The 26,339-nt window shown below is 35.4% G+C and overlaps 1 protein-coding gene across 1 annotated transcript in view; it reads right to left on the reverse strand.

Annotated features, from left to right (window-relative positions):
- Positions 1–1,984: 1,984 nt before the first annotated feature.
- Positions 1,985–26,339, reverse strand: part of PDS5A (PDS5 cohesin associated factor A) — a gene marked incomplete at both ends in the record, with an annotated part of 78,254 nt that continues 53,899 nt past the window's right edge. Inside the window, 20 exons of the mRNA XM_082482598.1 lie at positions 1,985–2,341; positions 5,058–5,163; positions 6,397–6,542; positions 9,276–9,338; positions 10,520–10,639; positions 11,270–11,402; positions 14,501–14,615; positions 15,101–15,305; positions 15,574–15,697; positions 16,430–16,566; positions 17,245–17,313; positions 17,494–17,652; positions 18,810–18,933; positions 19,479–19,639; positions 21,112–21,217; positions 22,083–22,198; positions 23,710–23,849; positions 23,970–24,018; positions 24,783–24,864; positions 25,513–25,626. Of these exons, the coding sequence (XP_082338724.1) occupies positions 1,985–2,341; positions 5,058–5,163; positions 6,397–6,542; positions 9,276–9,338; positions 10,520–10,639; positions 11,270–11,402; positions 14,501–14,615; positions 15,101–15,305; positions 15,574–15,697; positions 16,430–16,566; positions 17,245–17,313; positions 17,494–17,652; positions 18,810–18,933; positions 19,479–19,639; positions 21,112–21,217; positions 22,083–22,198; positions 23,710–23,849; positions 23,970–24,018; positions 24,783–24,864; positions 25,513–25,626 (2,626 nt within the window). The remainder of the gene's footprint in view (positions 2,342–5,057; positions 5,164–6,396; positions 6,543–9,275; positions 9,339–10,519; positions 10,640–11,269; positions 11,403–14,500; positions 14,616–15,100; positions 15,306–15,573; positions 15,698–16,429; positions 16,567–17,244; positions 17,314–17,493; positions 17,653–18,809; positions 18,934–19,478; positions 19,640–21,111; positions 21,218–22,082; positions 22,199–23,709; positions 23,850–23,969; positions 24,019–24,782; positions 24,865–25,512; positions 25,627–26,339) is intronic.

A 26,339-nucleotide genomic window follows, 5' to 3' on the forward strand; every position in this document is an offset into this window, starting at 1 on the left:
TGTGAAAGGGAAGCATAGTTTTCCTTCTGGTTTCAGAGCTGAAAGCTGTGTGTTTTGAAGTAATTTCAGTTCCTGTACAGGAAATTTCTGAATCCTAGTTTTTGCAGAAGCTTGGAGCATGCCTTTATTTGGCCTTCATTTCCTCCCTTTTCGAGCAAGTTTTCTTTTTACCTTTTTGGGGGGAGAAAAGGAAATAAAAGTTAATTATAAGGACACAGAAATTACAATTGATTCTGAATCAAAATATCAAAATATTGTTTACATTTTAGCTTTCAGTCTTTATACTGTGATTCTTACAACTCCATCTTGTGTCTTCTCAATGACTATATAATTAATTGAGTATAACTAAATTTCCTTATTGTATAGTACAACTTCCTGATAAACTTGGAAATACACAAGTTGAATAATAGTAATTCCGTAGCTGAGTAATGTTTTTTCAGCATAAACAGAAATACATTTATCCATAGCTTTCACTGGAATAAAAGAACAAGAATGGTAACTTGTTCTAATAAAAATAGCCTGTCTTACTTAAGAACAAGCACTATTTCAAATATTTTTCAAATATTTACAGTAACTTGTACATTTCTACTTAAAAGCAAAAAAACCCTATCAGGCACAGCTGTTTTAACATACATTTTTCTAGAAGACAGACAAATTGTTTTGATTCCTTGCTGTATAAGCTACAATAAAACACACAGAATTGTCCTATATAAGATGCCTGCTACACCTTAAGGAAGCCTCCCTCTGCTATCTCTGTATCCTCAGTATCTTCCTGGCTGCTCCCACAGGCCTTAAAAAGATCCATTGCATTCTGGGAATATTCTGGACTTGAGTCTATCTCCAACAGTGAATCTCCATCACTTCCAAGCACCTGGCTTCTGAAAAACGTTAACAATGTTTTGGTGTTTGGTTTGTCTTTTTTTTTTTTTTCTTTCAAGAAACACTAAGGTATCATATATTTTAAAGAAGTTATCTGATACAGGTGGCTTATTAAAGGCTACAGATAATGCAATTTGTTATGAAGACTTAAAGAAATTTGATGTATAAAACAAGCATTGCAAGGCAGTACGCAAATATCACTCTCTTGGAAGACTGCACAATTCACTAGTGTGTGAACCTGGGTGTGAGAGGAAAAGGTATTTCTTTTTGATCAAGGTTCTCTGCAAGATCTTCGATTTACAAAGTCTCTAGAAAGAAACCATTCCAATGGTTCTTTCATCCTTTAGATTAATTTGTGATTTCTTCCAGCACACTCATTTGCTGACCTTATCTTACCGCTCTACAACTTTGGACACTTTTGCATTAAAATTATTATTGTATCAGATTGAGCTAAACAAATTTCTCACTGTTTATGCACATTTATGGTTTGTTTATATTGGAAATCAATCAACACTTTTCAATACCAGGGTATTGTCATCCAAGAGCTGTTTTGTAGTTTACACAGTTCCAAATTCTGCTTTTGATTTACTTAAAATATATATTAAAATACTGTTAATATTAAACAAGCACAGACACAAAAATATCAAAAAAAGAATTACAGTTAGAATTAAAATTTGTTCTGTTCATTAAAGATGGTCAGTTTTCAAGCTTTTGTAATCAATGAACTGAAGCAGAGTAGAGCACTTGAATTCTGTTGTACCTGGCATTAATGAATGCACTGAAACACCCTCAATTTTCAGTTCTTTTACATAGCAATGCTAGTAGATGGAAACAGGGTGCAACAGACAAGAAATAAAATTTGCTGAAAACAGGTTAGATTATCCTGTTCTGACCAAACAAGTTCATTTCTCCAGTTCTCCAATTCCAGCTGCCCTGGTACTTACAGAACACTACACAATATATACTGGACCATGGTCTTTATAAATAATTGTGGTTTAGTCGTGCCCTTTAACTATGCTACATCTGTTAGAATTATAAATCCGGGGTCTATCTTGAGACAGGAAAGGCTCACGCTACCCATGCAATTTTATTTATTTATTTATTTTTACCTTTGTAGATCAATTTGTCTCTGTGCTGCTGCTGGCTTTTTTGCTGTGTCTTGCTGTTTTGGTGCTTTGGCATTACCTGCCTCTATACTCCCTGGACTTTCTTGACTGACTGCTGCCCTTTTCCTTCCCCTGACAGGTGGTTTATTTGTTTCCTCATTTTTTGCAGTGGTACCCTGAGGTTCAGGTTTGGGTGGACGCCCTCTCCTGGTTTTTGCTGCGAGTGATGGTCCTGTTTCATCTACATTTTTTTCTTCTGGTTTTTGATGAATATTCTCAGTTCCAGATGCTGTTGCTGTTCTTTTTTTCCCACGTTCAGTGCTGTTTCCCTGTGTAGCCTGATCAGAATTAATCTCCTAGAAAATAAAAATCATGAATGTGATGAAAAAAAAAAAAGATTCCCAAAGGCAAACTCAAATTGTTACCTCCCTCCAACAGAAACATGAGTTTATAAAAGAAAAGGTAAGTGTTCTTATAAAAACACATCACATGGTCTTAGGCCTAGTAAAAAGTTTTACTAAATGGGATTTCGGCCATTAACCTTGCAAAAAGATTCTCTATGCTGTGTGTAACATTAACATTTGCACGCAATGTATCTTTCACTTGCTTAAAAGTGAGATTACAGTAAGACTAAATCTCAGCTCCTCCCAATGACGGTTCTCCTGGACAAGCTCCTTCTGCTGCCTCTTTGCCAAGTGGCAGGAGAGAACTGAGGAGCAAGAGTAAGGATTCCAGTACAGCAAACGATATTTACTTCAATATATGCAAATTTTGAGACCAACAGTCAGTAAAGGTGCAGATTACTAAAACCCTAAATAAAAGGAAAAGGAAAAAAAACAAAGCTTGCAGGGAATAAAAGGGAGCAAAACCTAGTCACAAATGAAACTTGCTGTCTTTGTTAACTCTTTGCTATGCCTGAATAGGTATGGCCTACATGCATGGTTTTATCATTATACTAAACAAGGTAATGGAAACAATTAAATTTCATGAAGCGGCGTCTGTGTATGTGAAACAGAAAGGGTAGTGGCAATATAGGTCTCTACACAGAAAAGTATTCATATGGAAACAAAGCAGAAGCAACTGGATGATGGACCTTCATTTCAACACTGGCTTCCGAAACAGTTAGGAGACGGGGCAGAGTAAAAGGTATGGAAGAAGTATGGCTGGGATGACTTAGCAATTCCAAACACACAAATTACAAACGTGAGTGGCCTTAAGTGCCGTGTCTGAACCAAGGACTTTTTTGTTAAATAGTCTACCATTACTTCTTAAACGTTTAAGTAAGTCAGGCAGTCTCTGTAATTTTTTATTACTGTTCTAGCAGCTTCATAGCAGACATTTATAATTTCTATGCATTAGAACTTTACACATAGCCACTCTGAAAATTTCAACTTAAGTCAGGTTTCAAGAACCTAGAAAGTCTTTTTGAAGACTTATTTCCTAAATGCTTTGCCTAACTTCTCTAACTTTTCAGAAGAACACTATTTTGGGGAAAAAGAAGAAAAAAGGGAACCATACGTTGAAATTTGGGAAAGATTTTTTTCTTCTTCATTAGCTCATGGGTATGAATATCATGTGGATGTTATTTTAAAAGATAAAAAAACCCCTAACTTTTCTATGTGGTGATACAAATCCAAACCACCTGCTTATTACTCTGATTTCATCTAATCAAAAAAGACTGAGTAGATATATAACTTCTTAAAACGTGTACAGCATGAATCATCTATATATCCCTACATTATTACAAATATCTATTTTGATTTTAGAATCACAGAATCACCTAGGTTGGAAGTGACCTCTGGAAATCATCTGGCCAAACCTTCTGTTGAAAGCGGAGTCTCAGGGGTTACCCAGGGCCCTTGACAAGCCAAGCCATGAACAGCTACACTCCACCACTTTTCTGGGCAACCGATTCCAGTGTCTTCCATTTTACTCACAATGTAGATTTTTTTTTTCTTTCTTTCTTTTTTTTTGCTGGCACCCTAAAGCAATTCCTGCCTGTTGCCTTTTGTCCTGTCACCATACAGCCTTGAGAAGATAGTACTCCCATGTTCTCCATAAATACCTTTTAGATATTGAAAGATTCCCCCAAGGGCTCTCTTCTCTAGGCTGAACAAACCCAACACTTTCAAACTTTCTTCACACGATAACTTCTCCAAGCCTTTATTAGCTTGGAGGCCCTCTGCAAAGCGCTCTCCAGTTTTTCAATTGAACTGGGGAGGACAGTATTCGAGTATTCTGGACGCAGTATTCCAGGTGTGGCCTAATGAATGCCAAATAGGGTGGAATAATCACATCCCTCAATCTGCTGGCTATACTCTTGCTGATGCAGCCCAGGGCTCAGCTTGCCCTCACTGCTGCCAAGGCACACTGCCAACTCGTACTCCGCTGGTTGTCCACTGGGATGGTGTCCGCCAGGTCCTTCTGGGCCAACCTACTCCCCCAGCCCAGCAGATCCCACTGTGTTGTACTGCTGCTCGAGTTTAATCTATTCCAGGTGCAGGACTTCACATTTACCTTTGTTAAACTTCATGCAACTGTATGTTTTATAAGTTAAAAAATCATTATGATTTAGGCATGATCTTCTCTGTCTAATGAAACAGGGGGAAAGCATTATAAATCTTTAAAGTTTAAATAATATTTTAGTCACGACACGATCCAGAAGTTAGATGTTTATTTCATGCTAGAGGACCACTGGACATTTTTCTGGCAATATCTTTAGTTAAAGCTACAGGTGCCAACCTTCACTCTGAATCACAGCCTTACTGTTATTTACACTGGAAAACGTAGAATAAAGGTGGGAATCTTTTGGAATTTTAGAAAAAAGAAGGAAGTCCCTTCCGATTTGCCTGTGCTATTTTTGAGCATGTGAGCTCTGTAACTACTCTGGATAAAATAAATAGTAGTTTTGAAAATAAGGGGTCTTCTATTGGGCTATGAAAGCGATATAACTACATGAAATGAAACTGGATGTTATCAGTTCTTCAGAGACCACCTGCAATGATGTGTACGGAATAAACCCCCAATGCCAAGCTTATTATGGAGACACAGTCCAAAAATCCCCAGACATACCTTATTTTTCACAGGTTCTGTCTTTGCTGGTGTGACTGAAATAATCCTCACAGGATTTTCATCATTTTCACTGACCCCAGTTTCTGATATATCCGAACTTTGTTCCCTGGTAGCATAATTCAAGACAAAATAAACCCAAAATATATAAAACAAAAGAAGAAAAATGTTTTCAATTATTTAAAAAAAAAAGAAATAAAAAAAAGTAAATGCAGACAGGCTAAATTAGGTAAAAAGAGGGTTGAATTTACCTGGTTCCACACTTACATTTTCTTTCCCAGAACTGGGAACGGTCTGAAAGTAACTGGCTAGTCACAGAACCAAATCTCTTTATCACAGACACAATGCCATATAATTATTTTTGCAAACTTAAGACCAATGCTCTAAATGAGGCCATGTTCTTTTTGCCAGATAGAAAAAGCTGATACTGGCAAATGCAATGAAGAAAAATAAAGACCAGCAATGCTAAAACTTCCAAGTTAATTTACACAAATATACAATAGTTTAAAAAAAAAGTTAAAAAAAGATTATTACAACATATATCATGCATACTTACAGAACAAATTCTGAATTGAATTATATTTCCCTTTGGCCTTATGAAACGTAGCAACTAGAGCTGACTTTCTCTCCTTTCTTTAACCATTTATCTTGGCCAGTTAATCAATCTTAAACAATCTTAAAATTTGAAAATTGTTTCTCCAGATTTATGACAAATTTAAAAACTCTGGATCCACATAAAAATAACACTTACTAGAAAAAAGATCAAATATTATAATCATATGTTGCATTTTTCCACTCAGATCCTGATCCTCTTCAGCAAGCTCTTTTTAATTGTTCCTAATCTTAAATAGTTCAGAATACTTCATCTACATAAAAAATGTTTCTTGTTACCAATCAGGATTAATCCTAATTTATACATCAAAAATGTGTGACTTGCAAAATCTGTTTACTACTAATTATGGCTGAGCTGTTCTCTTCAACTAATGTATTTTCTGATGTAAAAATATCATGAATATTAATGACCAAAATTTCAGACAGTATAGTGTCTCTTCTGTTGTATTACATGTAATTACAGGCAGGACATACCTAAACACTGTACTGAGTTTTTGTCTACTTAAAAAACAAAAACCAAAAAACAAAACCACAAACAAAATGAAATGAAAAGCGAAGATGGAGATTTTACCTGTAGAGAACTATTACATTTTTTAAAACTGGACAAAATAAAGACGCTCTTCAAACACATGGGCACACACACCAAATCATCTCCTGTTCTAAAAACATGCAAGCACACTGGAGAACATGAAGTAAAAACAGTTGATGAAGAAATTTCACACTCCTGTACCTTGATCTGTTTCCTGCCGAAGAGCTCAGCTCAGAGTTTACACTGATATTGCTTCCAGTCTCTGATCCTGTAGTTCTAATATATGGTCTCCTTCCAGTTGCAGATAATGGTTTGTTTACTGTACCTAATACAGCAGTTGGTTTTGGCTAAAAGAAAATGTTTAATCTTAAAAATGGGAACTTCAGATACATATTTAATTTTTAAAATATTTTCTTGAGTATTTTAAAATACTTTTCCTGGATTAACAGTCTCAATCACGATGCCATCAGTTTAGAGCTACAGACCTCCACTTAGAAACCACTGTCTATCCTGCTTTTATTTCTCATCATTTAACAGCACTTCATCAATTGCCTTGCTTTCTCTCACACTTTAAAGGGATAGCAGGTAGAGAAGTCCCAATGAAACCCAGAATGTTAGATATTCGAGGACTGAAAAGGTGTGTCGACATCCTATATTTGCACGGCAAAGCACCTCTGGGAAATGGTTTCCAAAAGGTAACGCAGAATTGGGTTCCCTACAACAGTACAAAACGTATACACTTACTACACAGAAAGGCAATGTAAAAATATTTTTAACACCGTCTATCTATTCTGGGGTTCTCCGGTACAGTCATAGCATTTTAGATCTTGCTAGGGCTGGTTTCTGTTGACTGATTTGGTCAGGCTGGGTAGGCAGTAGGAAGTTTTTTATTTTATTTTGTCTCTGGAGAAAAGTCAAGGAAGTTTTCATAACCGGCACGTCACATTCTTCATGTAATTTTACGTTTCCTCAGAGACCAAGTTAATTTATTAAGACATTCTCACAAGAAAAATTCATTCCCATGTGTTGAAGTTATGAGGCAGCAGGCAGGAGAAAGATACCACAAACGCTGGAAAACATTTGGCCAGCAAAAAAGGCAACAATCTCTGTAGAAATGGCCTGCTACTGAGGCACACGTTTAATAGCTGCATCATCCTAGTGCTAGTACTGCACAACATTTATCTAAATATATTATTCTTATAATGTTTTATTTGCTCTGTTTACCGAGTATTTTATAAAAAGCAGGAAGCATTTGGTGCAACTAATAGGAGAGAGAACATGTTTAAGGAAGAAAAGAAAGTGCTTCTGCACAACCAGTAGGTTGCAAATTTCTGGCACCTGCTGCCACAGGAGATTTTGAAGGCAGAACACGGGCAGGTTCAAAACCAGAGCAGACAAATTTGTGAACAAGTCCATCAGCAGACATCAAAACAAGAGCCACAGATGGAGTCTAGCATCCCATTATAAAAATTACAAATGCTGGGGGAGTGGAAGAGGGGCATGTACTGCAGAAAGTGGCTCTCCCTCTGGGAGAGGAATACCAGACCAAAAAGGACCATGGTCTGAGTCAGTGGGATATCCTTATACATCAGTGTTTTCCAAAATGGAAGTAGACAGAAAAGGAAGCAAGTGTGCATCCCATTAGAGCATGGAATAGGTGTCCATTATCCCAGAACACTGAAAATTACCTAAATAATACCGTCTTGATAGTGGACGTTCCCCCCTGTTATTTTAACAGAATGCATGAGAAAAGGCTGGCTTAAATAAGCATGACTTTTTTAGTTAAGACATAGCTTTTCTTTAAATTGCTGAATTCCTTATCAAAAAAAGAATGCAGTTAAGTTTATACAAACAACTAAACTTGCTTCAAAATTACAAATGCTCGATTGATTATATTTGAATGTTATCAAATGTGAAACAATTACAGCAGCAGAGAGATACACTCTTCTGAGGATACTTAAAGCACCAGTTTGGTACTGGCTGCTGCTAAAGGTGGTGATCTTCTGTCTGCCTCCTGCCTTCCTAAGGCAACGCCAATCCAGCCCACTGACACCAGCTCCAGCCTGGTGTCACAGAGTGAACATGAAGTGAGGACAAGCAGGATTGCCTTGAGGACAATTGTGAGGACAAATGCCAACTGAGCAAACCTCACCCACGTGAACTGCTCTGATAGCAGAAACTTTTTGTATAAATGAAAAATCAGTGCAAGAAGAAGCAACTGTAAATGCTAATGGCTATTTACAGAGGGATCATTTGTCTCTACCCTTACAATGAACGATTACCACAAAGTTCCGCTCTAACTGAAGACTTTGGAAACTAATGAAGTAAATTTTCATGTTGTGTGTTCCATGAACTGTAATAAATACACATGAAATTTATATTAAAAACATGATTTATACTGTTCTCAGGATTTTTATATCAGCCAGCATTCTTTCACTAAGCTCAAGGAAAAAAAAAAAACTTCTAATTTTTTTGAGCTAGATTAAAAAGCATTCTGACATAATTTAGCCAGAACCTAGGAGAGAGTTTCAGAATCCCAAGAAAGGACAGCTGATAGGAAAGTGGCATTAAAATAGGTTCTGGTTTTTATGGGTTTTTTGTTTGTTTGGGGAGGGGGGTTTGTCCCCCTCCCCTGGTATTTTCTGTCCCCTGTGAATTACGTCTGAAGTAAAATTAGACTTTCAAAAGGGTGTAGACATTTGCAGTTAAATTCAACAGCATTAACAGCTATATTAAAAATATTAAGATCGAAAATTTAAGACCTCCAATGCTAAGTGGTGTCACAAATAAGTATCTGCATCATAATTTATGCCATGCTTATGTCAATAAAGGAAAAACCTGCAGTTATGTGAAAAACTGTAGTTAATCAAGAACCTATGCCTCAGTGCGCAGGTAACAATCTCAGTGATGTGTACTCACCAGGTAGTATGTTAAAGGCATTAATTATGCCATCAAGTAAAAGAAACACCAATTACTGTACAAAAAATCTTAATACAGTTTTTGAACTACAGCAGTCCAGGACATTTAAAAAAAAATCACAAGTAATATTCAATGAAATGTAACTTCTCAAAATACAGTACCTTGCCTGTCAAAAGAAGAACCCTTGTCTCTTCTGAAATGTAATTTCTGTCATTGCAGAAATCCTGTATAAAAAAATAAAATAAAAACCAGCTTGCGTATGATCTCTCAATCTTGCTGTTGTTTTTTCTATACATACATGACTGACTGCTCAAATTAGATGCTACTGTCAAGTGCTACAGATACTTCACATCATGCAATCTGCTGACAAATGAGTCGATCTAATAAAGATAGGTCAAACTAGTATTTTGAAGATTTGTAGCGAGCATTACTGAATGACAGTATGCCATACCTGAAGTTGTGATTAACAGTTTTTCTTCTTGAATGACGTGAATCATTTGAAGTGAAGCAAAACTGCCCTCCCTATTTTTTCACTTACGTCTTTTTAAGGGGAAGTCCAAAGAGAAGAAAAGAGGTGCTGTTTTCTCTAAATTTTAAAGTTGAAAGTTGCTACCTTTGTCATTCTGACTACAGTTTACACAGACCAAAACACTAAATCTGAATGCAGGTAGCTATCACAGACACCAGGTCCCTGTCACCGTGGCATCTGCCATTTCACAGTTAAATAAGCAAACTCAGTTTTGCTTAAACAGACTCTGGAAAGGTTGTTAGTTACCAGTCTAAGACACTGAAAAATGTGAAATGTATTCTTCAGTACAGCCATCAGGTCTAGGCCAGAGAACTACTTTGGTTCTAACTTATACTTTTTAGAAGTATGCCTCAAAGAACCGTAGTGCTATTGCTGACAGCAGAGCTGTACTATTAAGACTATATATATATATATATATAGCTGTACTATAAGACTATTAGGAGCCAACAGGAGGACAAACTTTGCACAGCAAGCAAAACAGCCAAACAGCTACCGACAGATATAAACATACCATGGAGAACATAAAAAATGCTCCCTTTTTCTTTTCTGTCTGCTTTGCATTCTGATTCAGATATAGAGTCAGAATATACACATATTCTCCTATATTCAGATGCACTTGTAAAACTTTTCAATGACGATCTATCAAAACATGCTAACATATCAATATTTATTCTAATTAGCTCTCACCTGGTTACAAACATTGCTGGCACTCATTTATAAGACATAGACAGCATAGCATACAGCCGATGTTAAAAAATTTAATTGCTGAGGATAAAATATATGCATTTTCCCACTCATGATGAGATAACAAGCTCTCAGTTATAAATATCAAAGTATTTCCCCTTATTACTTTGGAAATTAAATGAACAAATTTACCTTTTCAGGTTGTGTAAAAAATTTGGTTGGCAATACAGGGTCCTTTGGTGAATCTGCATTGCACAAAGCACTTTTGCTGTTGATTACACATAGTGCTACGTCACATACTGTATACAGTTTCTGAAGAAAAAAAGAAAAGTCTGCTTTAGGAATTACCTACGGTTTTTACAGTGTACAGAGAATGTAGTTCTTTAAAAAATTTAATCAAGGTGTTAAAATAACCACCACTAAGGACATATTTTGTAATAACATCATTAACCATACCGTTGGCTCTTCACACACATACAGAAGTACCCATTTTTCATATGATACTATTTAATAAAAATTAGTGATACTTTACATGCCTATGCTCTTGCTCAATCAAATCGCCATAAATGGTTTCTCGTCTCTGCTAGAAATGAATAAATTTAACAGTAGCCATATAATACAGTATTTCCCCCAACAGCAGAAGATACTTATGTCAGGAAACTAGGCAGGAGGAGTTAAAATAAGGCAGGCAGGCAGTAACAGGAGTATTTAAACAAATTTTGTTTATTCACTTCATTAGGTATTGTTTGCTGGATAAGGTCAGCAAGGTATTGAAAGTATGAGGTTGGCAACATACAGACAATGCTCGCAATTAACACTCTCTCTAAGAGACCATAAAAATGTCTGAGCTAGTGCTTTCAGATTTCCTGCAAATCCTGTTCATCAACTGCTTGTGAAACTCTCAGCCCATCACCCAACACTTATCTGAACTGCATTTCTTACTTCATTGGCCTTTGGCTCATCAGGAGACTGAGCATCTCGGGTAAGCTTGATGTTTTCTGCCATCTTTTTCATGAAGGCATGGCTATTGTTCTCATTCTTTGTCATTAAAACTTCAAGCATGAACCACAGGCACCTAAAAAGCCATGAAACCACAAGCAATTACATTCTAGCTTTTATACTGCAGCTCCCACTTATAGCAACGTCTTAAATTTTTTGTCAGCTGTACTAGCTTTTTCCTAAGAAACCACATCAATTTGAAGGTATCATAAACAGATAACACATCTGAAGGTGTAAACAGACTCTGTGTGTTGAAGGTCTAGACTCTTAATCGTACTCTTTGGAATAAATCCGCCAAATTAGTGTGCTTCTCTATTATATCTGTAAACGCTGGCCAACCAATCAACTCTTTCTCTTCCAAATATGAAGAGAAGCAAGAATTCCAGTGCTACCTTCATCTAGATGAAATTCTGTAATCACTATCTTGAGCTATGTCTACGTTCCCATCAGCAATGTACCCTGGCCACACTCAAAACAGGCTTAAACAAATCATACTGCTGCTAGACAGTGACCCACAGTATGTGGTTTAATACTGGAACTCACACAGGAGTTGAGATCCAGAACTGAACAGGTCTGTTTCTTGCTAACGTTCCATACGGGCAGAAAAGAAATCCTTCGTTACAGAGAGACAGAATGGAATTAGCTTTCCAACTTTTCTTTCTTTAAATCTAGTTTATTTATAGGGAAAACCCATTATATTTTGACTAAAAGGTCATTTTAAAAATTTTTCAATTATGATATAAAGCACAACTAGTTTGTCCACGCTATCATTTGCTATCAAGCTTCAGAGCTGCACGTGGCTAGAGGGTCAACAACAGTCATAACATGGGGAAATAATGCTTGGTTTGGAAAGACATATGGGTGGGTCTGAGAAATGCAAACTTTGCCAGTAGCTAATTTAATTCTGAAGCTCTGGAAGTGAGATTACCTTGTAGAAAGAGGCTAATAAAAAAAACTAGAAAAACAGGATGACTGAACGTTAGAATTCCCTGTCCACAAAAGCCCCAGTCTTCTTAACTGGTACAAATTAAAGATTACAATGCAAGAGATGAAGGAACATTTTTCTCAAAAATTCAAAGTAAGAGAGGGTTGTGCTCCATCAAAACACTTAAACAGTTATCTGGTGTTCAAATAAAATAAGACATCTATATTTTTACATGCATCCAATAGCTACAAAGGCTATAAGTAAATAAATGTGTTAGCTACCTTTACATCCATCTACTCAGTATTCTCAAGAACTTAAACGGGATGAATCCTGGATCGATAACATACCACACTGACCTATCTTCTCCGAAACCCTGTATTGTCCAAAGATTACTATTGAAGACAAATGTTACTCTGATAATCCCAGTTAACACATGTCAACTTCAATAGCTTGATTTCCTCACTAAATCAACAAATTAAATAAATCATCATCAACCTTGAACAAGACCTTTCCAGAACAACAGTGGGATCACGTGTGGAAAAATATGCACCTAGAAGAACACAGTCACATAAATTAAGTTCATTCTCTGTATCCATTTCAGCACTTTTGGAATATGAATTCTCAAGACAAAAGCCAAACTCAACCCAAATATACCTCTGTGGGACAAGCTTAAAAAACTGCGTAAGAATAAATATCACAGATATGAAGGAACTTGCTAAGCATGTACTTACTTTATGTGACTGCATTTAGGCCATGTAAAACCAAGACAAACTAGGGAGATAACTACAAAACACACTGCCAGCCTGCTTTTCCCAGTTTGCAAGCATCTATGTTAACACTTTAAAGTGAACACTATGACTCTCAGAACTCTTGAAAGAAACAGTGTATTACATTATATGAGAAAAATGTTTTGCATCTATCTCAGGAGACTCTTCAGAGAAGTATTCCTGCCAAAATTCCTGTACAGAGTATTTCTTTGTTTGGAGCAGTCCTCTATGGCTAGTTCAGCCAGCCTGTGTCAAACATGAGGGAGGAAATTTGACAACAAAGGAGAGCTATACAAGGGGTGTCCAAAAAAGCTCTGTGCACTAGAAAGCACTTCTCAGAGAAAGTATTAACTCAACAGCTGCGAATCAGAACTTGTTCTGTGCGTTTTGGATAAAGTACACGCTGGTGAGTGCTTTCAGATGTTGCCAGGAACAGGGAGTCCTGGGACAAAATGTAGCCTTGATGATTAGGTAAGAAATCCTCACTGACTCTGGGTTCTGACCAGGTGTGAGTCAACTAGCTCAGAAATCAGAACAAATTAAGTTTTTCATTTAAAGAAAGAATCAGACTTGGACTCTCACAGGTGAAGGTGCAAAAAGAGTTAAGATGTAAACTAGTCTATTTATGCCAAGAATGAACTGCTTTTCTGATAATGTATATTGTAGTATGTGGTTATAAATGCCTTTGTAATACCAAAACAACATGGCTCACAGTTCCACCAAAAATCAGTACAAGAAGAAACCAAAATACTAAAACTAAAGCAGGAGGGGGACACTTTAACAGTTTCTAAAAAGTGTTAAAACGTATGTATTTTTTAAAATTCATCACAAGACAGAGGAATACAAAAGTTATACTTGGGTTTGAGGCATACAAGACAGTCTCAAACTGGAAACGCTACAGAACAAGCTTCTGTATGACAGGCTTGTGTACAATAATCTGTGCCAAACACATTAAGAAGCACTAAGCCTGCACTGCAGATGTATACTGCAAATGATGAGTCAGCAGCCAACTTAGCATGAATTCTAATAGGTTGGGGCGGGGGGGGGAGCTTCCAGTGAAGCAGGACTCTGACCCAGCATCAGTGGCATTGCATTTTCAAGTCTTGGAGGAGCTTTGTGTTTTAGAAGTTCCAAAATATCTGAACTGACATTACTTGGCATCTCTTTAAGTGTGTTGGGAAATTCCAGAGATATTCCTAGGCACAAATAAGAGAATCTAAAAGCATTACTTCACTTTAAAAGAAGCCTAGACAACTCATTAATTTGGTATACTATGGTGTGACCTACAAGCTACCATTTGGGTTTTCAGAATATACTGCTAAGCAGTTGTTGATGCCTTCTTCCCTTGGTTAAAGTGTTACACATTTCCAAGATTACTGTTTTGCAAAATACTGTTGATAAAACAGCTCCTCTTCCTAATAATTTTTTTCCAAGCACAGAAAAATTCTCAGCATAACAACTCTAGAATAATTTGACACTTACTCTTTGACATCACGAAGCTGATCAACATCCTGAGGTTTTGTGAAATCTGGATCATGTGCCAGTAAGTGAATCATATATGGTACCACATATTCAGGCAGCAAGGATAGCAATTTTTCTATAGTAACGAAAAATCATAAATAACCTCTAGATTATACACACACCCCACAATAAACACTTTTTCAAATATGGAATGTAAAATTTTGACTTGCATTTTCTTCCTACAAATTTTACTTTTAATGACTCATTAAAAATAAAGGAATGAGTTTTACTGCTACAAAACTACTTGCTCTTACTTCAGGAAGAAGGTCATAAAGCCTAATATAGCAGAAAACAAAATTTTATTTTTTTGAGAAAAACAACTACCACAATAACAGCATTGTACTTTACATGTATAATTCTCAGCAATGTACTGAGAAATATTTCCTGATTTATGCTAATGCTAAACGAAGTAAATTTAGATTTGAATGTGTCTAATATAAAGATGAGGAAACAAGTTAAACTTATCCAGTGTTTCTTTGCAAAAGCTTTAGTTTTAATGATTATTCCTTCCAGTTCAGTATTTGACTATTGTATTATTAATAATTTTACTGAAATACTAACCGTTAGCCATAGGATTCTGCTTAATATATTCTCTTCGTATACTGATGTTTTTGAGCAAGCACTGTCTGGCATGTGCTCTTCTCTCTTTCACAGGGTCTTTGGCACACAAAGCAAAGATTGCCATATATTCCAAAGGGAGCAGTAATTTCACAAGTGCCTTATGCAGTTTCTGGGCAAATATCTGCCTCACTTGGTAGCACTCATCCTATAGCAACATAAAACATAGGAGTCCAATAATAAAAATCTTGATTTTAAAGAAAAAAGAAGGAAAAAAGCATTCAAGGTGGAATTATGAGAGACATTTTAAAAATATCAACAAGTGCAGCACAATAAATATTTGAAATTTCAAAAACTCTTTTGAAAGCTGCAGTGGGAAATAGAAAATACTCAATGTAGCAGCAACAAAAGCTCAGACATAAGGACTCTGAACTCAATTAACTAAGAATCACTTCAATTCAAATGCAGTTACTTACATTAATGACAAGTGCACAGAGCTGGAACTGTTCTGGGGTAATTATTTCATGGTAACAGGGTTCCTGTGCAAGCTTCATTATTGCACTACCAGCAGCTAATCGCAGTCGAGACATATCCGATTTACTACACAAACATGAGAGGAAAAAAAAAAAACAGAAAACAACACCTCACCACAACTATCCTTAAATTACTTGTATGTCATGATTTCTTCTTTTTACAAGATTAATGAGCAATTAAGTTTTTTCTCTGTCAGATCAGATCACAGTTCCATAGCTTCAGATCTAGCTAAAAAAAAAAAAAACCAACGAAATTTGTGACAACAAGGTGCTCCGCCTTCCCCACAAAAAACCCTAATTCCAGTAGAGTAGTGAAATGAGAAGAGTCAAGTTTCTTATTTTCATATCACTGTCTAAATGAAAGCAACACGTTTGCCACAAATTCTCTCTTTCTTTCCTTCACCCTCTGAATGAAGATCAGGTACATTACCTCACTGTTGTAATGAAGATGTTCCATCCAACATCACCCAGCTCTTAAGAGTGCATTAAATCTCATCGCTCAATTGTTTTCCAAGATAATCTTGCAGGTCTTTTACTCTCTAGAATGTCTTTTACTATCGATATATCTAGAGGGTTCTGTCTTAGATTATTAGTAAATTACAAGAAAAAGGGAGTATCAAGCATATTTTTATCCTGCCATTCCACTCCTAATATTAAAACTCCAATCAGATCCAGTTTCTATCATCCTATTAGCCAACATTGCCCTCACCTTAAAATTCTAAAAAAGTTCTAAAAGAATTAGTATTCTTTGAAATTCTACAACAAAATTGATGGAGGCCTGAAAGGAACAAAATCTGACCTGATTCGCTTCTGTTCTGTCAAGTCTCCTTCACTGACGAGCATAGCTGATAATAAACGGAGTGTGGAATTTGCGGATTTCGACTGGTTGTTTTTCATACCCAACAGCCAGCGTACCAAAAGTTTAATTGCTTGCACCTATCAAACACGAACAAATTGACAATGAACTTACTTCCTAAAGTTGATAAGGCAGTAAAACCTACTGCTGTCAAATTGAAATTTCCATAGAATCCTATTTATTAGAGCTGATACATTTTTAAAGGAACAGAATGAAGCAATAAATATTTACAGAGTGAAGAAGGAAGTAGCAGTCTTTGTGACATCGGAACATTTCAACTATGGTTCAGTGTCTTCTCACAAGTGCATCTAGAGGATGCAGGACACTTGCTACATGATTAAAAATAAGAGCAACTAGATAAACATTTCTAGAAATGGCCATAATTAGATTCACAGTAAATAGCCTATAAAGATGAATGAATAAAATTCATCAGGGTCTCAATTTATTTCAAATGTGTTTACAGTCAGTAAAGTCAAATTACCTTTCCTGTAAGGAAAACGAAAACTTTTTAATCTCTTAAATTTTCTCAACATTCAGCATAATTAATATCAGTAAGTGAAGACACCAAAATGCATAGTTTCTACCAGTTCTATAACTGGCGTATAATCCACAAAACCTCTAGAACACTGCATATTCTAAGGAGACTAATACAAAAGTACTCAAGGGGTTTATTCCAGTACTCTCCATCGCACAATTTGGAAAAAAGTAGATTTTTTTATCTCAAATATACACATTATTACTGACAGCAGATTACTCACCTTTGCTAGTACTTCTGGAGAAACTTCTTCATCTGGAGACCACAATTTTCCATTTTTCTCACCTGTTGACTACAGAAATTCATGTAAGTTTAAGAACTGGTTCAACCCATACAGAAAATGTAAAAGTAAAAATGGAAAAAAACATGTCATGGCTTAAGCTTTTTTTCACATAAATATCTTTTATACTGCAACTGTCACTGTAATAGAATGTGCCTTTATTGACATTTTTAACAAAAAGGAAAATCTTACCCTGTCATTCATTAGGAGATCTTTCACAATGAAATTTGCAACAACAGATTTCATTGGAGAAGCAAACTGGTCTGGAGCCAACATAGAAATATGACCCAATGAGACTAATGGAGTTATAAGTTGTTCTGGTACATCAGCATTCAAACTTCTACTAAGAGGCTGAGGAAGAAGAAAAAAATAATTCAAAATTCAACTATATAAGTAAGATAGCACGCCTAAAAATAATTTATTTTACTACTGGATTGCTGATGAGTTTCACAGTTTTTCCATAAGAATTAATAAAGTCAGAGAAGAAAAAAAATGGAGAAAGAATGCAATTTCCTAATTTTCCTAATTTTTCCTAATCAACACAGCAACCAAAAGTCTCATGAGATGAGGTAAAACAAATTTTATATTCTCTTCCTGTTTTAACAGTGAAAGACATTCAAACCTGGGAGACACGGGAAAAAATGTGACTCAATTCTACTCAGGAGTTGTGAAAACTTGAATCGTAACTGCAAATGGCAGAAAACAATAGCAGGTAAAAAAACCCTGGAAACCACCAGGGACATTTCTATGAGCGATCAGCATTTCCCTTCCAAGTAACAGTCACCAGGATAATTCTGTGCTGCTGTATCACCCTTGCATCATATTCTGGTATTAGGGAGGTAACATGCACTCTCACAGAAGTCTATGCAGAGATCAAACTCTGTAAGCTTAATTCAAAGCTTTTCACACTTCTGAATTATGCATAGGTTCAAAGACAGCCAAGATTAAGAACCTAAGATATTTTACAAGTGCAGATTAATAACATTATTATTTAAGAGATTACAGTGAAAAGTAATAACCTCTCTGCTCTGTATAAGGTGACTTTTTGCTTTACAACTTATCTAAGCAAGCAGTAAGCTAATGTCTGAGTTTAGACTCAAGTAGTTATTCTGCACTAACTTCCTCAGTGAGAAAAGTGCTGTATGTACAAAGACCTTAAAGCCCAGTAATTCAACACACTTTGAAAGTAGAGGATGTTATCTCTCATTTAGTATCTGCTACATGTGTCCTCATGGGATATAGCGTGGATTGGTCCAGCATATTTAGACAGAAAGGAATACCTTATCTACCGGACATCAGAATATTACAGAATCATGACTGTAAGACACAAACATCAATAATTTTCTATTGTAAAATTAATGACTTATCTCAACTACCATGCACCTGTAGGCTTCCTAACCTCATAAATTGTTATCTGTTAATAAACGGTACAAATTAGATTAACATTAATTACTAGTATTAATAAGAACAACAGAAACTAATCTTATAAACTAAAAAGCAAGACATACCTCAAAGATCTGTGCAAGTTGCACTTCTTTATTTGAAAATATGGCATGTATACAGTGAACAGCTTGTTTTGCCTGATGAGGAGTGCCTCTTTTTGCTTTCTGATGCAAAATTGGAATTAGTGTTCTGTGAACATTAAACAAAATACTTCAAAATGCAATTTGCAATCTACAAAAAATAAAGCTCTTCACCTATACAAATCTATTCTCACAGTCTTATAAATCAAGCATTCCTTTGAAGTCTGTTCAGGAAAGATCATAATCATTAAGTGAAAAGCAGGATGGAATTGTATTTAGTAATACTAGTTGAACATCTGACCGTACACAGTTAAGCAGAAAAAAGCCCACAGGGGGAAAAAAAAAAAAAAAAAAAAAAAAAAATCAAACATGAAAGAAAATACAATACATGCTACATGCCGTTTTTAATGTCTATTAAAGAATATTTTTAAGAAGTGCCTAACACCTTCAATAAATACACAGAAATTGCAAGAATGCAGAATTCAAAAATGAAGAAACAGAGACAGAAAGCTAGTGAAGGAATACAAACTGATGGAAGAGAAGCTGTTCATATTAAGCAAGGCTATAATGTAGTTTTAGGGGCAACATATTGAATAAACTATCAAGAGGCAGAATTCCAGTTATGAAAAGCAGCATGTAAAGAAATACACTCACGATCTTATCTGTGGCAGGTCTGTTTCTATTTTGTGACCCGTGTTTCTGAAAATCTGTATGGCTGCCTCAGCTACCTTATCGTCTTCCATCCTGAGGCACTGCAGCAGAGACTCATACGTCTCTGCAGAGTGGAACGAGGTAGGATGTGTAAAGGACAGAACCTGTAGATACACATTAAAACAAAGATATACTTATTCATGGCAAATGAATCATCAGAAGAACAAAATTATGGCTGTTCATGAGCATTGCCATCAACATAAATAGCTATTACATGCTCATATGCGATTATTACATTCAATAACTGCATTTTGGAGGAGGTGATACAGGCATTTTCAAATAAATTCATCTACACTTTGTTCTTCAGGTCCTCCCCTCCTCCAAATATTTTATAAGATACGTTATTTGAATATGTAAACATATTTATTACAATGAATGCTTACTCAAGAGTATTCATTCTTAAGTAGATTGGAATATAAATGCTTTTTTCAACTTAAATTAACTGAACTGAAATCTTAATTTCTCTAGAATCCCTGAGAAGAAAAGACATCAAGAAGGTTATGATATATACAAACAAAACATAGATTACTGTCCTTTTAATCTAAAGCTAATGAAATATAACACATTCTATAAAATAGGAGAAACATGAAATAAGAAACTAAGCATACAGGGATTCAGGCAGGACAAGAGAGAACAAAAGGTTATCCCAAAGCAAAACTATATTAAGTATAGTAAAGTTCAGACAATGTAAGGTAGGGAGAACAACGAAAAGTTGCATGTATTTTGTGTATTCTTTGGATTTATCTTATCTTGGTTTCTTTGATGAGAGTTGCTCACTTGCATGAGTATGAATGTATGAAATAACATTCTCAAAGATATCCATCTCACAGCAACAAAGTTTTCAACCTTGGCAGATTTCTTTTCTGAGCTACATTACAAACAGATACTACTTCCTTGCATACTTCTGTATAACTATTTCTACCATGGTTGCCATTACCAAATTTGGTGTGATACGTGTCAGTAAACTCCACCTTGTTCATTCACACTTCTAAAAGTCTCGCTTTAATCATGTAACCTTCCCCTCCGTTCCTTCCTATATTTTATACTGCCCTTTGTAAGATGCTCGAAATAAAGTCTCATTAGTGAACCACCAAATCCATCACAGATGTCTTCCAGATATTTAAAATCCTTCTTTCTCCCCCAGCCATTTCTCATCACCAGTAAGAACACAAGTTCCCCATCCCTTTATTTTCCTCTACGTAACTTGGCTCTTGAGTTTATTGTTTGCTTTCCTTCCAGTATCATACAGGCCCCAAAGAACATGCCTAATTTCCCCAGTTCTCTTCCTCTCACTTTAGCTCTGCATCTTCTTCTATATGACTTCCCTAACCAGAAACCAGTTCCTGCTTTAGTGCGCATACTTCAACTCTTGGCACGCTTTTCAAAACATACTTCTTCCAAAACCCCATCTCTTGCATTATTCTTTTCCCAGGTGAATATTAATGACCAAACACTTTCATACATTAAAAAAGTAATTATCTAAATAATAACTATTAAAACCATGTTAACATTAACTTGCTAGTCATACCACTTTTGTCCCTTCATTACAAGCTACAGCTGCATTAATGTAGATTACCTTGAGAAGTTCAAGTCCTGCACGAATAGCAGTATCAGGACTTACACCCTCCTCTTCATCATCAGCTGTCCCCTCTATGGATTTATTCATAAGTTTTACTAGTGCACTGAAATAAGAGTTACGAAAAGAAAAAAACAAATGAACATGACAATGCACGACGATAAAGGCTGGAGATATCAGCAAGATTAATTGGTTTTGACAATAAATACAGGGAAGGCAATAGTCCATTGCGGGGAGGTGTTGCAGTGTTCAGTTTTTGGTTGTGATGTTTCATTTTAGGTTTTGTTCAGTTTGGTGTTTGTTTGTTTGGGGGTGTGTGTGTTGTATTTTTTAAAATATTAATTTTTTTTATTTATTCAAGTTATTCCATTATTCCTTTTCCTTCTGACTTAGCCTTCTGCAAAATTAATTCTTTAGGGGGAAAAAAAAAAAAGAAAACCCACAATAAGAAAAAAACACCACGTTGGAAGCATCGGCACATAGTTGCATGAGTTTCAGAATGTAATTAGGTTGCCAGACAAGTCTCAAAAGCAATCCAAACATTCTCTTACACAATCCCACAAAAGCTAATTCAACTGCTATATGGAAGACTGTGCTGCAGACAATGTGAAAATAACGACCATAATTTTCACCTTAAGCCCCACAAATAGTAGTTTCACCAGGAACAACTACGATATTTTAAAAATCATTTGCAGGCAGCACTGCAAAGAAGTAGCCAAAACAAAACAAAACAAATAAACAAACAAAAAAACCCACAAACAACACTCCCTCCCCAACTGCATTCTCTAGGCTGCTGGAAATGAAAGTGAACACATCTACATAAAACACTTTTTTTAAAAAAAAAAAAAAAAAAAAAAAAGGCATATTTACTGCTAGGACAGACTAATCTAAATCCCAAGAACTTTTTTTTTTTCCCCCAATTAAATCATCTTTATAATCATTCATTAGTTAGTATGATCTTTCAAACTTACCTAATGGCTTCTGAGTCAATATGTACAGGGGCAATTCTTTCCAAAAGAAATTTGACCATTTCCAGAAAAGGATTTGTTGGCTGCTTAGGATTTGCAAGTTTCCGGGCTATCTCTCTCTACAAGAATGTTAGATACAAACACGAATTATACTCATTTTACTTACTTCTCAAGCATGTTGAATAAGCTGAACATAGCCACTTCTTTTAACCAGAGAGATTGTCTATATAATCAGTTAAACGTATTTTAAGGGGGGCTGGTTTTATCTCCAAATCTATATTTATCAAATTATATTGAAAGCACATATGTTACCAAATTTTATTTATATATAAGATGCATTTAGGTTTCTAGTGAAAGTTCTTCACAGTTTCTTAAGGCATTGCAGGCCATATCCAAAACAGAATCAAGGGAGAGCTAAGTGCAACGTAGATGGAATTTAAATATCTATGTTGAGAAGAGTAACCCATAAATCTGTAGGTAACCCTGTTGTATGTATGAGATTTCACAAGCAACAAAAAAAAAATTGCACTAAAAGCTGCACTACCTTGGCTACAACAGATGTTCAGATCCTTTAATGTTTTGGATCCAAAAATCTGGTTTTCTCCTCTGAATGCCCCAGATGTCAAGAACTTTAAATTCAGCTGTAAACCCAGCAGAAGGTGGATAGGAAGATATTTTTTGGTTTGAACAGAAGTCTAAAAATCTCTCAAAAGAAATTATTTCTTGACATTCCTTCTCCTAAAGGGTTGGATGCTGCAGACTCTACACACTAGGAAATTGTTCCAACTGTTATGCTAAATCATCTTATGGAAGAGGGAAGAAATCTTGCTCTTGAAATTGCATCACTGCATTCCTAAAGTGCAAAATTTACTGTTTAGAAGGAGACATACTCTCTACCTCAAGTGGTTAGGACATAATTCTGAAGGTCATTCTGTTCTCTTCCCTTGAATGAATTTCAGTCATTAGACAAAACCAAGAAGGCTATGTTTGTTTGTTGATGCCGTCTATTGTGATTTCTGTCAATGAAATAGCTTACTTTATTTTGGGACCATAATTGAAAAAAAACAACCCTGTAATTGTTGGCACAATTTGTAAATCTCTGGAAAAGTTTGATTTAATATTAAGGTGTGAATTTTCATCGGGGGGTAGGGGGAGGAGAAAGAGAGAGAGAGAAAGAGAGAGAGAGAGAGAGAGAGAGACTGATCTCAACATTCTAGGAAGAAAAATAAATGAATAATATGCAGACAGTATAATATTTGGCTTTTGGCTTGCTGGTACTCAGAACAAGTTTCATCACTGTCAGAAGACAGTTTAGGAACCATACCATAAGAGAGACACTTGAAATAAAATATTAAAAAAAATAATTAGTCTTTTAGACTTTATGTTTGGTGCTCACAATCTCAGCATAATCTCAGAAAGGAATAAAGCTAATGTTTTCTTAGGAAGCAAAATGATGATTGATCATAAATTATATTTTCCATAATCTCTACAAGTTAACCAAAAAGGTTTTTTATGAAAATTGTAAATATATAAAAATCAAGTTAAGGTACCAAAAGAGACCATTAAAGCCAAATAACTGTTTCAAGAACAAATATTTAAGGTATAGAAGTTTGCTTTTCCATTTGCTTACCACACAGACATCTGCCTGTTTACAAGAACACGTAGGGCTAATTAACAGTTCAAGCTGGGATCGAAGTTTCTCATCATCACCCAGAACCTGATTGAATTTCTTCACAAAATCTTGTGCTTTTCCAGGATCTGGAAGGTTTTCTGTATGATTAAACACAATTTAACATAAGATAAATTTGTCACTTCAGTATGCCAAGTTTCACAGAAGTACAATTTCCAGGAATGCTGTAATAACAGTCCATAGAACTTATTAGCACTTACTTGCTATGGTCATCAGCTTTCCAAACATGGCAGCACTGTTTGCTTCTGACTGAGGACAACAGCAAAAACAAACAAACAAATCAGAGATATCTCCTTTATAAAATATATCTTAAAGCTGACCTGTTAGTTCTTCTGCAGGACTTAATTCTACTCTGGAACCTTATGTTTTATGTTTTTGTTTTAAGAATAAACACTAGAACAGTATAACAGTATCATTAGCAGCTACTACAAACAGAAACAAGGGGGAAAATCTTGTAATATCAAAGTACTGGAGAAATTCATATAACTAATTCACGTAACAGATCAAAATCAATTATTGAAAAAGACCTCAAAATAACCCCAAACAAACAATTCCCCCAAACCCCCCACACCAAAACCCCAAAGCAATGCCCTTGTATTTAAAGTTTCTGCTTGTTTGAAGATGTGCTTATAAGTAAAATTCCAGTATACTTAAAAACTTCTGTTTTCAAGCAAACAAATCACTGCTTTGTGTTACAATATATTCCATTCCCAAAATATGTTACAAAATGAGAAACAAAAAAGGTTTGTGAAAACCAAACAAAAACTTGGACTTCTTAAAAAATTTTTTCCAAAGTTATTGACCAGTAATATAAAATAATGGTAAACACACAGAGGCCTTATACTTTTAAGCATTACTGAAAGCAACCTTACTTAATGAGAAAGGAACATTGTCTACATATGGAAATCAACAGAATAAAAAAGTCACGCTGAACATATTACATAATATTTAAAAAACCCCAGTAAATTAGTCTAATAGGTCCATTGGATAAATTATTATTTTCAAAACCGTACAGTGGGCTGCTTATGCAAGTCTAGTAACTCTCGTACGTGACTCCTTAGCATGTTCTGGCACTTCCACATCTCATTCAGTGCTCTGCAAAAGTGGAAAACCAGAAAAAAAAAAAGCTTACCAATCTTTTCATGACAAGAGCATGCTGGATGTATTAGTAAATAAGACTGTTTATTTAGTTATCTTACAAGTGCAACATCTGCTAGGTACAATCAAAACTGTACTACAGAGTATTAAAAAACCATTCCAAATAAGGTGGAACCGATTTTCTCTTTTTAAAGAACATCACCTCTTTTACTATACTACTTGGAACAATTTCACATATGCAGGACAGCCACAGTATGTCTTACAACTACCCAAATTATCTTGAAAGTAACCTTTTCAAAATAAAAAACAGGCCACTATCAACCAGCATTCAGTCATAGATAACTTATGGACCTAATATAGAGCAAATCTAGAAGTCAATACTTGAGCATTTTTAACTCTGCATTGTTCTCATTGGATGAAAACAAATGCATAAAACCACTCGTCTCAAATATCAACGTATCTTTTTGACTACTGGACACGTAGAGTTTGCATATAAAAGAGAAGTGTTTTGAAATACTACTTGCAAATAACACCAAGCATCAATTATTTATACTTTTATTTAAATCCTGATCATACACTTAAGACGATAGAGATATTGGAAAAGCCTGAGAAAGCAAGTACTTGCTGAACACAAGCTATACTCACTTGACAGCATTTGGATCCAAGCTAGCATACAAATAGTACAAGCACTTCATTCGCTCTTCCGTTTCCAAATTGTGTGGAACGAGATACTGAGCAAAGATTTTCTCTACCAGTAATCTGCAGTAAAAGAAGAGATAAAAACTGTACATTTCCAAAAATGGTGGTACCTTCCAGACAAGGTGAAAGAACAGGAAATATCAGAAGTCATTGAAATTAGATTTTTCAACAGGGGAAAAAAAAGTAATGCTCTTTCTCATCTGTAAAGATCCCTTCCACTGTTGATGGAAAGATTAGCAAGAACTGCTTCTTGAGAGCTTTTCTGTGTTCTTTTATTTTCACCTCTAAGAGAGAGCAATTGCTTTATTTGTCACCATCCAAATTCTCCTTTTTTCTTTAGGCTCTGAGAATCTCCCTTTGTTCACTCTCATACATAAGAGAAAGGGATACAGACAGTGAAAAGCCCAAATAAAGGAGAAAGAATACAAGAATATAAGTCAAGAGGGAGGAAAAGTAAAATCTAAAGTATCCTTGAGGGAATGGTTAAGAGGAAACTATAGTATTTGAGAAAACGCAAAACATTTGAAACTACCCATAATTCTAATACAGAAGCTAAAATCAGCATTAAAAAGGTGGAGATAAAGGAACACCAAAACATATACAACAAAAGGAGCAAATGGGAAACTAAGTAAAAGCAAAGCAAACCAGCAGAAACATTCTCCAATTAGGTCTTTTTTTAAAAACAGTAATACATATTTAAGGTTTTGCATAAAATACAAAACTTGAACTACAAAAAAGGACAAATGAAAGAACATTCAGACATTAATTTAATC

This window comes from Vanellus vanellus (genome assembly GCF_965231255.1).
Source record: "Vanellus vanellus genome assembly, chromosome: 4".
Classification (NCBI taxonomy): Eukaryota; Metazoa; Chordata; class Aves; order Charadriiformes; family Charadriidae; genus Vanellus; species Vanellus vanellus.